Source organism: Rattus norvegicus, chromosome 9, assembly GCF_036323735.1.
Source record: "Rattus norvegicus strain BN/NHsdMcwi chromosome 9, GRCr8, whole genome shotgun sequence".
Classification (NCBI taxonomy): Eukaryota; Metazoa; Chordata; class Mammalia; order Rodentia; family Muridae; genus Rattus; species Rattus norvegicus.
The window spans coordinates 67485202-67500644 of NC_086027.1; the positions used below are offsets into that span (position 1 = coordinate 67485202).

At 45.2% G+C, this 15443-nt stretch overlaps 2 protein-coding genes across 18 annotated transcripts in view; one reads left to right on the forward strand and one right to left on the reverse strand.

Annotated features, from left to right (window-relative positions):
• Nif3l1 (NGG1 interacting factor 3 like 1) overlaps window positions 1-9149 on the forward strand; it is a 20065-nt gene extending 10916 nt beyond the window's left edge. For 6 of the 11 annotated variants that reach the window (XM_006244958.4, XM_006244962.5, XM_006244960.5 and 3 more), the window contains 3 exons: window positions 255-393; window positions 2492-2575; window positions 8544-9149. In XM_006244958.4, coding sequence (XP_006245020.1) covers window positions 255-393; window positions 2492-2575; window positions 8544-8728 — 408 coding nt within the window. In that variant the 3' untranslated portion in view covers window positions 8729-9149. Of the gene's footprint in view, window positions 1-254; window positions 394-887; window positions 971-2491; window positions 2576-3377; window positions 7727-8543 lie in introns of those variants that run through there. The other 5 variants (XM_006244963.5, XM_063266946.1, NM_001024763.2 and 2 more) reach the window with 5 other exon arrangements.
• A 1746-nt stretch (window positions 9150-10895) lies between these two features.
• The window catches only part of Orc2 (origin recognition complex, subunit 2), a 36452-nt gene continuing 31904 nt past the window's right edge, over window positions 10896-15443 (reverse strand). For 6 of the 7 annotated variants that reach the window (XM_006244956.5, XM_017596360.3, XM_063266944.1 and 3 more), the window contains 3 exons: window positions 14399-14460; window positions 13215-13333; window positions 10896-11742 (listed from right to left, as the gene is read on the reverse strand). In XM_006244956.5, coding sequence (XP_006245018.1) covers window positions 11653-11742; window positions 13215-13333; window positions 14399-14460 — 271 coding nt within the window. In that variant the 3' untranslated portion in view covers window positions 10896-11652. The remainder of the gene's footprint in view (window positions 11743-13214; window positions 13334-14398; window positions 14461-15443) is intronic. The other variant, NM_001012003.1, reaches the window with a different exon arrangement.

Consider the following 15443-nt stretch of genomic DNA (forward strand, 5'->3'; position numbering starts at 1 on the left):
TCTTCTGCAAGAGCAGCAAGTGCTCTTAACTGCTGAGCTCTCTCTCCAGCTCCCAGTGTGCCATTCCTGCCTTGATTATGTGTTAAGTGTCTGAGAGTGCGAGCTCCGGGAAGTTAGAATGCTTTGTTAGGTTTGCGTCCCAAGCGTCAGCTGAAGCTTCCTATCGCAAGCGCACATGTAAACCTTACTGATTCCAGCTCTACACATTTTAGGAATTGGGACAGATGGGATCTCTAACTTTTATTTCTCTGCAGCCTTTGCTTCTGCATACTGGAATGGGACGCTTGTGCACACTGGATGAGTCTGTCTCCCTGGCAACAATGATAGAACGAATCAAAAGACACCTAAAGCTGCCTCATCTTCGCTTAGCTCTTGGAGTGGGGAGGACCTTAGGTAAATACCTCATCATCTGGGGAGGACCTTAGGTAAATACTTCATCATCTGGGGAGGACCTTAGGTAAATACTTCATCATCTGGGGAGGACCTTAGGTAAATACCTCATCATCTGGGGAGGACCTTAGGTAAATACTTCATCATCTGGGGAGGACCTTAGGTAAATACCTCATCATCTGGGGAGGACCTTAGGTAAATACCTCATCATCTGGGGAGGACCTTAGGTAAATACCTCATCATCTGGGGAGGACCTTAGGTAAATACCTCATCATCTGGGGAGGACCTTAGGTAAATACCTCATCATCTGGGGAGGACCTTAGGTAAATACCTCATCATCTGGGGAGGACCTTAGGTAAATACCTCATCATCTGGGGAGGACCTTAGGTAAATACCTCATCATCTGGGGAGGACCTTAGGTAAATACCTCATCATCTGGCAGATGGACTGTGATTTTGAACAAATTTTGGTTTTGTTTTTGACACCTGATCTTATAGGGCATAGGATGGCCTCAAACAACTGTTCCTTTTGCTTCTATCTCCGAAGTACTGGGATTCAAGTGTATATTGCTATTATTCATGTAAGTGGTAGAACTCGTTTAAGACCAGATCAGCCCTACATCCAGGAGATCCTATTCACGAAAACATGGAGATGGAGATCAATGCAATAAGCAAGAGGTTTAATAATCCAGTGCACTGGGGTGACCCTGTACTCGGGACAGAGGTGACCCTGAAGAACAAAGGACCACACCCTTTATACTGTTTCAGGTGTAGGCTTTAGGTTACAGCATGAGTTGGTTATTTCTCATTGGTGGGGCCTATTACTTTTTTAATTCATTGGTGGCCGCCTATCGTCCTTTGAATTCATTGGAGGCTCTTGGTGGGGAAATACCTTTGGCACTGTAGTGGGTGGTGAAGGACCCCTGCTAAGGACAGTTAGCTCATTTCCTGGAACAGGGTGTTATCCTAAATTCTACCCAGTGTTTGCCTAAGGCAGCCTTTGTCCTCAAGTTTGAATCTCACACTCATTAGCTCAGGGAGATAATTGGTTTACTATGTCAACCAGGGTTGGCTGGACTACGTCTCCCTAGCCTAAATGAGAAAATCTCTTTTTCTTAGCCATTCTGTGTTCCATCTCCAGTCAGCGTTGGAAGCCTGCTGATCCTAAACTGGTCATTGTTGCAGAGGGAATGGAGGGTTTAAAATCACAAGGTCAAAAGTCTAGACTGGGCTGGATTGTGGTGATGCAAACCTTTTTACTTACAGCACCTGGCTGAAGCAGGTTGATCTCTGTGTGTGTTGTCAGACCCCCTGAATTATAGGGGGTGGTGAGCCACGACACGGATGCTGGGAACCAATCTTGAGCCCTCTGGAACAGCAGCAAGTGCTTTTAACGTGACCATCCACCTGCTCTGCGTTGCTCTTTCTCCAGCTGTTTTTAGTCCCTTGGCCCCCTTGTCACTGCAGACCCAGCCAAGGTTTGTTATTAGCACTGAGGCAAAGCCCAGAGCTGCCACTTTGCTATTACCCGGGGGCTTATGGGTTTGTGCAGCTGCATTAGAAGGAACACTGCCCTTGTCTTGTGTTCCCTTTTGGTATCAAACATCGGTCATTTGCATAGATTTTTTTAAAATTCTTTTTGGAGCCAGGCATGCTGGCACACACTTGGGGAGTGGGGGCAGGAAGGATCACTAATTCTGTCCAAGTTCAAATTTTAAGACTTGAGAGCTGGCCCTGAACTTAGGGCTATCCTTACAGATCTGGGATTACAGGCACCATCGCCATACCTGACTTGGGCTTTGCTGTTGCTTTGCATTTATTTTTTGGGACAGGGTCTCACAGTGTAAGCCCTGGCTGTCCCAAAACTATGCAGACCAGGCTTGCCTTGAACTCACAGAACTCTACATTCCTCTGCCTCCCAATTGCTGGGTTCAAAGGTGTGTGCCACCAACCACACCCAATTTAAAATCAAAGACTGCATAATTCATTACATTGGGCTAGTCAGTCTGCATTTAGAGTTGGAATTGTAGTACAAGTCGTAGTGTTAAACTGAAAGGCGTTGTAGTATCTCTTTAACACCTGTTGGTACTTTTGTCTTGAAGAGTCTCCAGTCAAAGTTGTGGCCCTGTGTGCTGGTTCTGGGGGCAGCGTTCTACAAGGAGTAGAGGCCGACCTTTACCTCACAGGTAGGACTATTTCTGGATCTCTTCCTCAACCTTACCCTACTGTTGCGTGTAATTTTAATAAATAGGCTTCCGCCTTCTTGGGAGCTCTGCCTAGGCTCCAAGATCAGCGCCACCAGTCTCACTCAGCTCTGCCAGTGGCCAGCTGACTGTTTTTCCAGGGAGCTGCAATCGCTCCCCAGTCACTCTCAGCTTTGCCAAACCACCAACAACCGCCTCAGCTGCCCCCTTTCTCCTCTGCCCACCTTAGCGCCACGGATGGAAAACACTAGACAGTTTTATTATTTTAAAACTAGCCGGATAACTCAATGGCTGGGCGAAGAATTTCCTGCCCTAATCTTATCAGCTAGCTCCCTCTATCCTCCTTGCCGCCGCCCCTTCCCCCACTTTGCTGTGGAGGCTACAAACTACAAACTCTAGGTGACCCAAGACCTACATGACTGTATCTTCCTCATCCTTCCAAAGCCTGGTCCGAATTCCCCGTTCTCTGCATCCCTTTTCCTCCTCCTGGGACCTGGAAGTCCTACCTTTATCCCTTCACACAGCAATCAGCTTCCGCCTTTTTTTTTCTCTTTTTATTCAGAGCTGGGGACCGAACCCAGGGCCTTGCGCTTGCTAGGCAAACGCTCTACCACTGAGCTAAATCCCCAACCCCAGCTTCCGCCTTTTTTATTGACACAGTCAAGGACCAATCAGGGAATCAACACCTCCCTCTCTACTTAGACATTCAGAACTAGCAGATCTCAGGGCTGTGTGGCATAGCTGAAGTCCAATCAACAGCTTCCTCCCTTTTGTTCGTTTGCAGTGCAGGGCCTTGAACCCAGAGCCTCCTGCATGCAAAAAAACAAAAACCCAAAAACCACTGTGCTCCTGAACTATGCCACCAGCCGCTAATATGTTTTGAACTTGAACTGAACAGGAATCATATCCAATCGAAGGCAAACTGCGTTGTCTGTAGAGGGAAGAAATCACTTGACAATCTGTTTGCCCCAAGCTGATTTCGGTGGGTATTAGCCACTTTTCTTCTCGGATTTCATGTCAGCAAGTGGACTGCTTTCTCCCTTGCAGTCTGGGGTGGAGAGAGGTCCCTTTTGGCCCAAAAGGCAGGTCAAGCTCTGAAATCTTTTTTGAAACCTTCCCTTATATTCTACCCAAAGTACTGCATTGTGCCTCTGATGATCCCCAAATTAGTTTTTACTGGTTGTGTTTTGGTGTTTATTTTTATTGTATGTGCCACAGTACACATGTGGAACTCAGAAGGCAACTTTTAGGAATTGGTTCTCATCATGTGGGTTCCTGGGATTGGTCTTGTGTTGTCTGCTTGAGGACAGGAACCCTTAATCACGGAGGCTCCTCGCCAGCACCAAACCTTTGAGGCAGGGTGTGGCAGTAGCCTCTCCAACCCAGATAAGCCCACGCAGACAAAACACAACTCAGTTAATAGAATACAAGATGCCCACCTCGACTGGGCAGATGCACCACTGCACTACCCTGTCCCCAGCTAGGAGATCCCCTATAACTTGTGGTTTTTCCAGGCCTTGTGCTTCAGTTCCATCTTCCTCCTCCTCTTCCTCATCAGCCCCCTCTCTTCTCTCTCCCCCACCCTTCAGCTCCACCTTCCCTTCCCCTGCCCAATCGATGGCTCTCGCCTTTATTTTACAAGTTAACATGGGGAGGTTCTGATGAAGTCACCTGAGTACTGAGTACTTGACTAGGCAGCCCTTCTTGGGGAAGCAGAATTAGCATCAAAAACACAAACAGCTCCAGGGCAGTCCACAACAGCAGGGTCCCAGAGTGGTCTTTGCTGGCCTGGAGCTCATCTTATAGACCAAGCTGACCCTGAACTCATAGAGATCTCCCGCTCCTGCGTGCTGAGACTAAAGGTGTGCACCGCCATACCTGACTGTTTCTGGCTTGACGTGGCCTGTGTACCTTACTGGCCTTACACAGCCGTGTGTTAACTAGTCTGGTCTTGAACTTACAACAGCTGTAATTCTTTTGCCTGTTTCCAGTGGCTAAGATGATGGACTTGTGCTACCATGCCAACCCCAAATTTAAGTTCCCAGTGTCAATATGATGGACTAGCCATTCACCATGGACTCCTCATGCAGCCTATGCCTGAGAGCTCTCCACACTTACAGTGCCTTTGGTTGTGGCCTCTTTTTGTACTTTCAGTGATAAGTTCAAAACAAAACAAACAAAACCAAACCCTATTCTCTAACTCTCTTGAGCCTGTTTCTTTGTACTGACTCCACTGTGCATTTCTGGTGCACGAACCGCACCTCGATTGATTTCTGGCCCCTAGGCTTCCACTCTGTCTGAGGACATAATCTAAAAGACACTGATTGCTTAACTTTATTTATTTAGTTTGTGTTTTGAGACAGGGTCTCACAAAGTAGCCCTGACTGACCTAGTGAAAGACCCCCGGAGCGGGGAGACCCTCACTCAAGTCTCGGGATGACTCGACCCCCCAAGAACTCACACTAGACCGTCCTTGATGTAATCACATGAGGTTTATCGATAGCAACCAGTGCACTGGGGTCGAGACTCGTATCCCACGCAGGGGCAGTGGAGTTCGACCCCGAGAGGCTGGGAGAAGAGGTATTTAAAGGGAGAAACCACAACCCGAGGGGGCAGGGATGGCGTCATAGAATAACAGTGAAAAATCACAAGGAAGAACTCTGTCCCCCAAGATTGTTTCCGAGGAGAAGCTGTCTCCTACTTCTCAGACTGTTTAACTTCATGGTCCGCTAGTTCCTAGGAGAAGTTGTTTCCTGCTTCTCAAGATTGTTCTCTAAGATTTGAGGTTAGCTAGTTTCTGGGAGAAAGCTGTTGAGCTGGCCAGTGTAATTACCCATTCTATAGCCCTAGGAGAGGCTTCTTGGAACATACAATTCTGGGGCCTAACCTGTTTTCTTTTCTTCTGCTCTAAACTTTGTGTCTAGGGGGGCAACTTTAAAACTTTTACCTTTCACTAGAACTTGTGTAGACCAGGTTAACCTGAAAATAAATAGACTCACCTGCTTTTGCCTCAAGTGCTGGGATTAAAGGCTTGTGCCACCATGTCTTTCTCTTGTTTGTTGAAATTAAGTCTTAGAGTGAAGGCTAGGCCAACCTCAAAGCTGTCATCCTTCTGCGCCAGTGTGTACCCAGCTTAGCCCTGGTTAATTTTTATTGAAAAAATGTTTTGAGGCTTGGGAATGCCCAGTTGGTGCAGTGCTCATGCATGCATGAGGGCCCCAGTTTGCTCCAGGGCCCATGTGCAGCAGGCCATGCCTGTAGTCCCAGTGCTAGGGAACAAATAGGAGAGCTGTGGGCTCACTGTCACCCAGTCTAGAGGACTTGCTGAGCTCCACGTTCAACAAAAGACCTTGTCTAAAAATAATAAGGTGGAGAAAAAATTAGAAGTGTACTGATTTCCTGTGTTGGCATGAGGGACTGTCGTAGTTCTGAGTTATTTTATACAAAGAGCCACTGAGGGACGTGTCAGCCGTCAGCAGCACTTATGGCCAAATGGTTCCAGAATAAATGCATGCCTGTGTGTATGTACATAGTCCTTTTCATACATATAGAAGGCTTTGGATTTGTCATGACTATATCCTTAAACCAAGCAGACAAAGAGGAAGTTTAACTAAAGAAGTGTTGGGTGGCTCACAGACAGCACAGCCAGAGTAAGCATCATGGGTAGTGAAGCAATCCCATGGGAAACCCCTTAAGTGCATAGGGACAGACAGCATTTGACCTGGTTACTGTTCAGAGATAGGGCCAAAAATTTGAGGTGCACCTGCTTGTCCACCTCTGCTGCTTAGGGTAGCACAGAGGGAGGGAGGGACCTGGAGGAGCAGGCTGGGGTGGAGAGTCAACCCTGTTTCCCTCACTGCTTCTCTTGGATCTGTTTTATTTTCTAGCACTGTCTTATTTTAGGTTTCTCTGACCCTTCCATGTATGTATGGGCATGGCCACCCTGTCACTCTCAGTGGATCCTCTCCTTTCCCTCCCTACCAGTTCCTCTCTTCTTCTCGTCCTGATGATCTGTGAGCTTCATTAGAGTTGTCCAACCCTCTTCTGCCCTCTGTGGGCACTCATACACTCATGGTGTGCACTCTCAAACTTACAGACACATACAGTTATGAACAAACTAGTTCTGAAAAGCTATAATATGTGCAGAAGGTAAATTCAAGCAATTGCAAAGCGTTACATTTTAAGATTTATTTATTATATTTAAGTACACTGTAGCTGTACACACCACAAGAGGGCATCAGATCCCATTACAGACGGTTGTGAGCCACCATGTGGTTGCTGGGATTTGAACTTGGGACCTCTGAAAGAACAGTCAGTGCTCTTAACCTCTGAGCCATCTCTCCAGCCTGTTAAGGTATTTTTAAAGGGTGCTCGAATACAAACTGTTCCCAACAATGAACTGATACAATTGTCTAGAGTTGAAAATAGCTCACTTTCCCAACACATTTTTTTTCCTATTTATACAGTTTAAAATAATGTATAAATGGTGAGCGACTTAAATTCTATGACTTGGGAGGCAGGTGGAGCTCTGAATTTGAAGTTAGCTTATTCTATAGAGTGGTTCTCAGGACAGCCAGAGCTACACAAAGAAACCCTGTTTTGAAAAAACAAAACAACAACAAATATTTTTTTTTTTTTTTTTCGGAGCTGGGGACCGAACCCAGGGCCTTGCGCTTCCTAGGTAAGCGCTCTACCACTGAGCTAAATCCCCAGCCCCCAAATATTTTTTAAAAGTTATTTGTAATGGCTTTATGTCAGTAACACTGGTCAAAGTTTAACTTTTTATGAACAAACCAAATTGTACATGACACACACACAGGCACCGACATGTTCTTTGAGAGTTTCATGTTTTGATTATATCCATCTCCTCTTCCCCAGTGTTTTTGTTCTCAAATTATCAAATTCACAAGTGGTGCTTTTAAAAATCCAAAACATATTTGAGTTTTCCCTATATTTTCTCACATTAACTTTTTTTCTTGTTTTTTGAGACAGGGTCTTCCTGTGTAGCCTTGGCTGTTCTGGAATTCATTCTGTAGACCAGTCTAGCCTCAAACTCAGGATTCCCCTGCCTCTCCCTATGAGTGTTGGGGTTAAAGGTGTGTGCACAACCCAGACACAATAACTTCCTAGCAAGGCACTTCTCTGTTTGGTTGCTTATTTGTGACAGGGTCTCCTATAACCCAAGGTAGCTTCCATTTCCCTTATTTAGCTGAGGCAGGCCCTGGGCTCTTGATCCTCTTGCCTTAGTGTCCCAAATTCTACAAGTACAGGTATATGCGGCCATCCTTGGTAGCATTTTGTATCAGTCAAAGAAAATATTATTTATGTCTAAAATGTTACAAAACTGTTCTGAGTAATACAAACATTAGGAAAATTCTACATGTGGACTCATATAACAGGTTATAGTAGAAATGCTGGCACATTCAAATCCTGTCTGGCATGATCTCCAGGCCATAAACTAAAGTATGGATGAAACAGAAAATGGAATTCATTTTTTGGAGTCAGTGGGCAAACATGCTTCCCTGCATGTGATGACTGGACTTCAATTACAGATCCCAGAAAGGGAGGAGAGAACTCACTTTTGACCTCTGCACATACACCAAAGACACACGCGTGCACACGCGCACGCAATGGGCCAACACAGTGCCTTCTCTGTCTTCTGTACCATTCCTGTATCTTTGCTTTTGTGCAAGGACATGATAGAGCTTCCTAAAGTGGTATGTACAGTTGAGTTGGAACTTTTTTTCTGTGCTTGACAGCAAACGCAAGCAAGATCTTGCACACCAAGCAGACAACCTACATCTGACCATACCATACATGCTGTTTCTGTGCCCAGTGAAACAGAACTTTGTTCACTCATCCAGCATGAACACGGCCTTTCTGCTATAGGAGTCAGGGTGCTCAGGCTCTGAGTCTGATAGCTAAGCTGTTGCTCTTTCCTTTTTCGTAGGTGAAATGTCCCACCATGATGTTCTGGATGCTGCTTCCAAAGGGATAAATGTCATCCTTTGTGAACACAGCAACACCGAAAGAGGCTTCCTTTCTGATCTTCAAGAAATGCTGGGTGTTCACTTGGAGAATAAGATTAATATTATCCTGTCTGAGACAGACAGGGACCCTCTCCGTGTCGTTTAGAAGGCAAGGACATTATGACAGAAGCCTGGACTGAACAGGACTGTGCAGGAGTTGGTACACCACCCTTCTGCAGAACTGTAATGAACTTCTCATTTCAGTTTGCTAATCTGGCTCAACAAATGTCATAGCTCAGACGGTAAAACTGTAAAGAGTACATTAAAGACAAATCTTGGGGCTGGAGAGATAGCTCAGTGGTTAAGAGCACTGACTGCTCTTCCAGAGGTCCTGAGTTCAAGTCCCAGCAATCACATGGTGGCTCACAGCCATCTGTAATGAGATCTGATGCCCTCTTCTGGTGAGTCTGAAGACAGCTACAGTGTGCTTATATATATATATATATATATATATATATATATATATATATATATATATATATGAAATGAAATAAATAAGTAAATCTTTAAAAAAGAGAAAAGACAAATCTTCCTATAATTTTGTTTTGTTTTTTTGGACGTGCAGGAATCAAACTGGACACCTTGTGTTTACATTCTAGTTGGCAGCACGAACTGGGGAGTGGGGCCTAAAAAATGAGGTGAACTGATGCAACAGCCAAGTTTATTCAGAGTATCAGACACTTTATACGCTAAGGGTTCAGAGTCTTCTGAGTAAAATATAATCACAAGGACAAGCCTCATGTAGCAAAGACATTTCCCACAGAGGTGTGTGAACAGTAGCATAGCCAGCTGTGATGAGTAATCCAAAGTGAGTTCACTCCTATCCACTCACTCCACCTGGAAAGCACATTTCGAGAACAAGTGTGTGTTTCTGAAGAAACTCTTGTTTTTTTTAGTTTTCTCACACTCAGAATTCCCCCCACAGGACTCTATTCTTGGACTGTGTTCCAGCTGTGTGAAAGGAAGACAAGTGTTCTACCACTGAGGGGCAGACTCCTCCTAATGAATGGTGTTGTGTTCAGAATATGCCTATGTTACTACCCAGCATTTTCTGCAGTCACTCTACACGCCAGGCTCACACAGCTACAGTGTACTCATATACATGAAATACATCTTTAAAAAAATACAGACACACGCTGCATGTCTTATTTAGAACCTAGAGTATGTGTGTGTATAGGTGGCATGCAGGCCATAAAACCAGAAAGGGATGAGACAGGATGAAGAGATTTTTAAGGAAGAAGGGAATCAAGGAGGGTGATGGGATGCACAGGCTAAGAAAGCAGAGGGGAGCATGGCTACTGGGGAGGGGAACAGATGAGAACCAGTACAATGATACTATCTATTTGGAAATGCCATAAGGGAACCCATTACTGTTGCATGCTAACCTGAAAATAAACCAACAACAAAAGAGTCCCCCAGTGAAATTACACCTCCAGCCTGAAACAAATCAGGCTTCAGTTATAGCTCAAGTCAGGTTATAACTGCTACGCATGAGGGGACAGCGCTGCTCAGAGAAGCGGGGAGTGTACAGTGATCTGCCTAGGCACCCATTAGATTTGTATGATGCATTCAATCCTTTTCAGACACTTCAAAACAGCCAACTACAAAGGGACTGCAAACTGGTCTTTCATTTATTAACAGCGACATCTATTAACAAAACTAAAAGCAACTGCTGAGACGTCACATTATATGACTAGATGTTTATACTGTAGGAGTTACACTAGATGGGTGACAAAACTACGAGTGCATGGGGTTGGGGAGCTGTGTTGTGATGTGGGTGAGAAGACCTGAGTTTGGTCCCCAGCCCTCATGCAAAGCTGCGCATGGCCACGGGCCTGTAGTCAGTGCTGCTGGAGGAAAGCGCGGCTGAGGCTCCCATCTGGCCACAGGGAGTTCTGGTTCTCTCAAGCAAATAAGGCCGAAGGCAGAAGACGTTCTTCACAGACTCCCACACTCATACCACACTCCACACAAGCAACGAGCAGACCAGCAGGTCTCGTGCTACCAATGTGATTATTTATTAAATTACTTTATTGAAACAGGACGTCACCGCAGCTTAGGCTGGTCTAGAACTCACTAACTAGTCCAGGTCTTGAACTCATGTTTTCCTCCTGCCTCTACCTCTTGATGTTGAGATTACAAATGTGAGCTCATGTTTTGTTTTAAAAGGAGAGAAGCAATCTGCCTGCCTCTGACTCCGGAGCGCTAGGATTAAAGGTGTGTGCTACCTACCTATTCCTGCAAGCTATTTAAGAAAATCAAAAGTGTCAATGTACAAGGATGATGAAATGTTTTTATTCTTTATTGTCCTGAAAACAATTGAGAAAATGTAAGCTAGGATTTTATTTCTTAGCCTGGCTTCTCATTTGTTTCATAAAAATCAAGGTCCTGGTACAGACACCAACTATTTTAAATATGCTTTCTAGATCGGACACATGCTCTACACACACATATATCCCTTACACTTCTCCCATAAACTCAGCTGAATAGTGTCAACGGTCTTCAGGAGGTGTAGCCCAAGTCCACAGGAGAAAGCTGGGTCATCCTAGTCCACCGATGCTTTTCATCATCGCTTCAGCAAGAACAGAAGGAACACCTCCTTCCTTATCAGTTCTGCGAGATCCCTGCACTCTGACCTCTGTGCTCTGACGATCTGAAGCAAGTGCACTTGTAGCAATTCAGCTCTGGAGTGTTGCCCTCAAAAACAGGGATAGCATCCAGTATAAAATAATCCAAAACAACCAGTTCCAAATGATCCCTGAGCACTGTTCAACCAGCAAGACGTCTCCCGAGAGGTAATAAATTAAAGGCACATTTTTTTTTCCCAACTCAACAACCACTGCATAGTATTCGAGACTGTACACCAGCCAGGCTAATCAAAGTTCAAATTGATGATATGCCTCTTCCACAGGACATCTTGTATGCTGGAGAGAATGACCTAATGTTGGATGTAAACCAGCATTCTTACTAGAGGAGCAGCAGCTGGGGCACACCGAGGCTTCCACATAAGGTTCAAGGGTAAGAGACAGTCTACGACTCCTCCTCCTCCTCCTTCTCCAAGAAATCGGCCAATGTTCCGCTGTCAACAGGAATTAATAAATACTCCACACCATCAGTTCCCTACAAGATAAAAGAACACTCCATCTGTTAACCCCTTGTAAGGGAGCCATCTGGATCTCCTATTGCAGGTTAAACAAACAAAAAAATCCTGGGATTTTAAATTTATATTTATTCATTTATTTTGATTTTTCAAAACAGGGTTTCTCTGTGTGGCCCTGGCTGTCCTAGAACTCACTGTAATCCAGGCTGGCCTCAAATTCAATGATCACTTGCCTCTGCCTCCCAAGGGCTGAGATTAAAGGCATATACCACCACTGTGACACAAATTTTATTTTATTTTGTTTTTATGGACAGGCTTTCTCTGTGTATCCCTGGCTATCTTCACCTCTTGCTTCCCGAGTGCTGGGATCAAAGGCATGTGGCACCACTGCCCAGCTGGATTTTACTTTTACGTAATATTTTTAATATTTAAACAAGCATTCAGATACCCAAGTAGAAAATTAAGGCAAAGGGGACATGACACGTCGACTTTAAACACTGAGATCTGCCGAGCACTTTATAACAGGAAAGTCTGCAGGGCAGGAGGTGATGGTTTTCTTCACTGTGCTCTCTTTCAAGCATAGCTAACCCAACATTGTCATCTATAGAGTTCACACTTGAGAACCATGCAACTGAGTTACAAACAAAAGTCATGAAAGCCTCTCAAAATTTCCTCGTTCAGTAAATTTACAGCTTGGACCAGATTCATCATTATCTCCAGGCTACATGTAGCTGGACGCAGCTGCTAGATCCTTCATCCCTTTCCTTTCCCAGCCTGACAGGGGATTTTCTGTTCAACTTCCCCCATTACAAGTTTTATCTGACTGGCTTTTGTTGTGTTTTGAGACAGGGTCTCAATATGTAGCCTTAGCTGGCCTGGAACTCATGAGGATCTGCCTGCCTCTTCCTCCCTACTGCAGGGATTAAAATGTGCCACACCATACCCAGCTTCCACCCCATGTGGCATCCTCGTAGCTTCAAAGCGTGGAGAGACGGCTCAGCAGTATGATCGCTCTCCCAGAGGCTCTGCGTTTGATTCCCAGCACCCACACGGCAGCTCACAACCATCTCTAACTCCAGCTCCAGGGGATCCAACTTCTAGTTTCTACAGGCACTAGGCATACATACATATGTACATGGTGCAGATACATATAAAACATGCATGCACATAAGATAGTTAGAAATAATTTATTAGAATCATTCCCGTTCCACCTCATCCTTCTAGTTGTCCCTAATATGTCTCCCCTTTTTATCCAAGCAGGCCATCTACTGCACAACAGGCCACGTGCTCACTGCCACCTCATCCCATATTCAAACGGCAGATGCCTTCAGTCTAAGGCTTCCTGGCCAACACCACAAAGTACCATCATCCTCTCATCCCTTGGTTTCGGCGACATTGTTGTTTCTTTCTTTTCTGGCTGTTTCACTTGCCCTTGTCTTTAGTACACAAGAAACACTAACCCTCAGACCCAAGGCCCCAAGAGCAGTCTTACCTTCTTCGTTCTTATAAGTTTGTGGTCCCTAAATTCAGTTAACTGGGCTCGGAGTGTGAGATCACTGTTAACAAGGAATGCTTCCCGACACTGCTGGTAAAAATCTTGAAAAGAAAGTCCTGGACAGATAAAAAGATACACGTTAATCAGTATTATGTTTGCTTGAGTTTTGCTTTTTCCCATTTTCTTTTCTTTCTTTTTTTTCCTTCCCTGTTTTATTTTTTTAGACAGGGTCTCACTATGTAGCTCGTCCAGACTGACACTCATCATGTAGACCAGGCTGGCCTGGAACTCACAGAGATCCACCTGCCTCTGTTTCCTGAGGGCTGAGACAAAAGGTCTGGACCACTATGACAAACAAAATCAGTATTTTTCCCCCTTTAGTTTTTCAAGACAGGGTCTCTCTGTGTAACCTCGGCTGTCCTAGAACTTGCTCTGAAGGCCAGCCTGGCCTTGAACTAAATATCATGCAGCCTTGTGCGCAGTTTTAAGCAGTACAAATTGATTCTCTTTTTTCATTTTACTTTTTTTTCACTTACTTACTTTATATCACTGCCCCCTTCCTGGTCACCCCCTCCCACAATCTTTCCACCATTCCCTCTCCCCTTCTCCTCTGAGCTGGTGGGGGCCCCCTGGGTACCTCCCAACCCTGGAACTTCAAGTTCTTGTGAAACTAGGTGCTTCCTCTCCCACGAGGATAGACATGGCAGCCCAGCTACAAGAACATACCCCCACGTACAGGCAACAGCTTTTGGGACAGCCCCTGCTCTAGTTGTTCAGAACCCACATGAGGTCCATACAAATTGACTTTTAAGGAAGGTAACTTAAAAAATGAGATCCTAATATTTCGTACACATTAACACATTTTTGCCAAGGGGGTAACAAATAAGTTGCCTCATATATGGAAACTATGAAATTGCCAGATACACACGCATAGTTCTAGTAGTGTATGGCATTCCAAACGTGAGTCTGTGCTCCAATTCCCATTAGCACATCATCTGTGGAGCAGCATCTATAGAGGTGCTGAGATGATGGAGGCTGGCTATAGGTTTGGACAGACCCCCCTCCCCCTCCCCAAAGCAGCCACCCATCTCTGCTGTGAGAAATGCAAGGCTCCTAAGGTACTCTACACCAGGGAACACAGGGGGACAGAAAGTCACATTAAATATCACACATGTTGATACCAATGTAGGAAGGGCAGTCCTGGTTATCCAGTTGGTACTTCATAAGTAGCCTGAAAATCCCCCTACCAAAAAAGAAAAAATCAAATCAGACTCAATAAATATTCTGTGTAGTAAATTTAAGAACATCAAACATTCAGCTCAGCGTCACTGCCTTTTGTTCCTTTCTCTAAGAAAACCACACCCTCACTGAAAAAGCTTTTCTATCTAGGAACCAACACACATACGCGCGCGCGCGCGCGCACACACACACTCACTCTCTCTCTCTCTCTCTCTCTCTCTCTCTCTCTCTCTCTCTCTCTCTCTCTCTCTCTCATAAATCCGAGGCAGGTCTGGTGACACCGGTGTGGTCTCAGGCTGCTGGAGAACAGTTAGACTTGTGTCCTGTGCTGGGTGTGGCGGCACAGGCCTTTAGTCTCAGCACTCAGCAAGCATAAGCAGGCAATATCTGGGTTGTTCCAGGAAGCCAGGTCAACACATGGGCTGCAGGGCAGCGAAGAGTACACAGTTGGAGACCGTGTCTCAGAGCGTCTGACCACACCACCCACGCAAGAGTTTTCTTGCTGAGTAGTCCAGCAAGCGCCCAACACCGAGCACTCACTCAAATACAACAAAAGCTCTGTGTTTTCTTATCTTCACAACAGACATTCTGTTCAGAAACATAAAGGTTGCCTGCATGCATGCAAACAAGAAAGGCATGTGTGTGCCTGCTGGATTTCCCTGGAACTGAGGTTACTAATGGCTGGGAGCCACCATATGGGTGCTGGGAACTGAAGACCAACAACGGTCTACTTAAAACTCTGATCCGCCTTCCTAGTCCCTAACAATTTAATAAGAAAAAAACCATCCTAAGTTTACTGGTCAATTTCATAGGCTAATACAGAATACCTTGCCTACTGTATAATCCAGTATTGGTATACCAGTATTTATTATCTCTCTTAAACCCTTTACAGCAAAGCAGGTAGTTTTGTTTCTGTCCCACTTAGGTTTGGTATCAGCTGGAGGACAAGGCCCAGAGTTACCCGAGAAGGGACTCCTAATTGAGGGA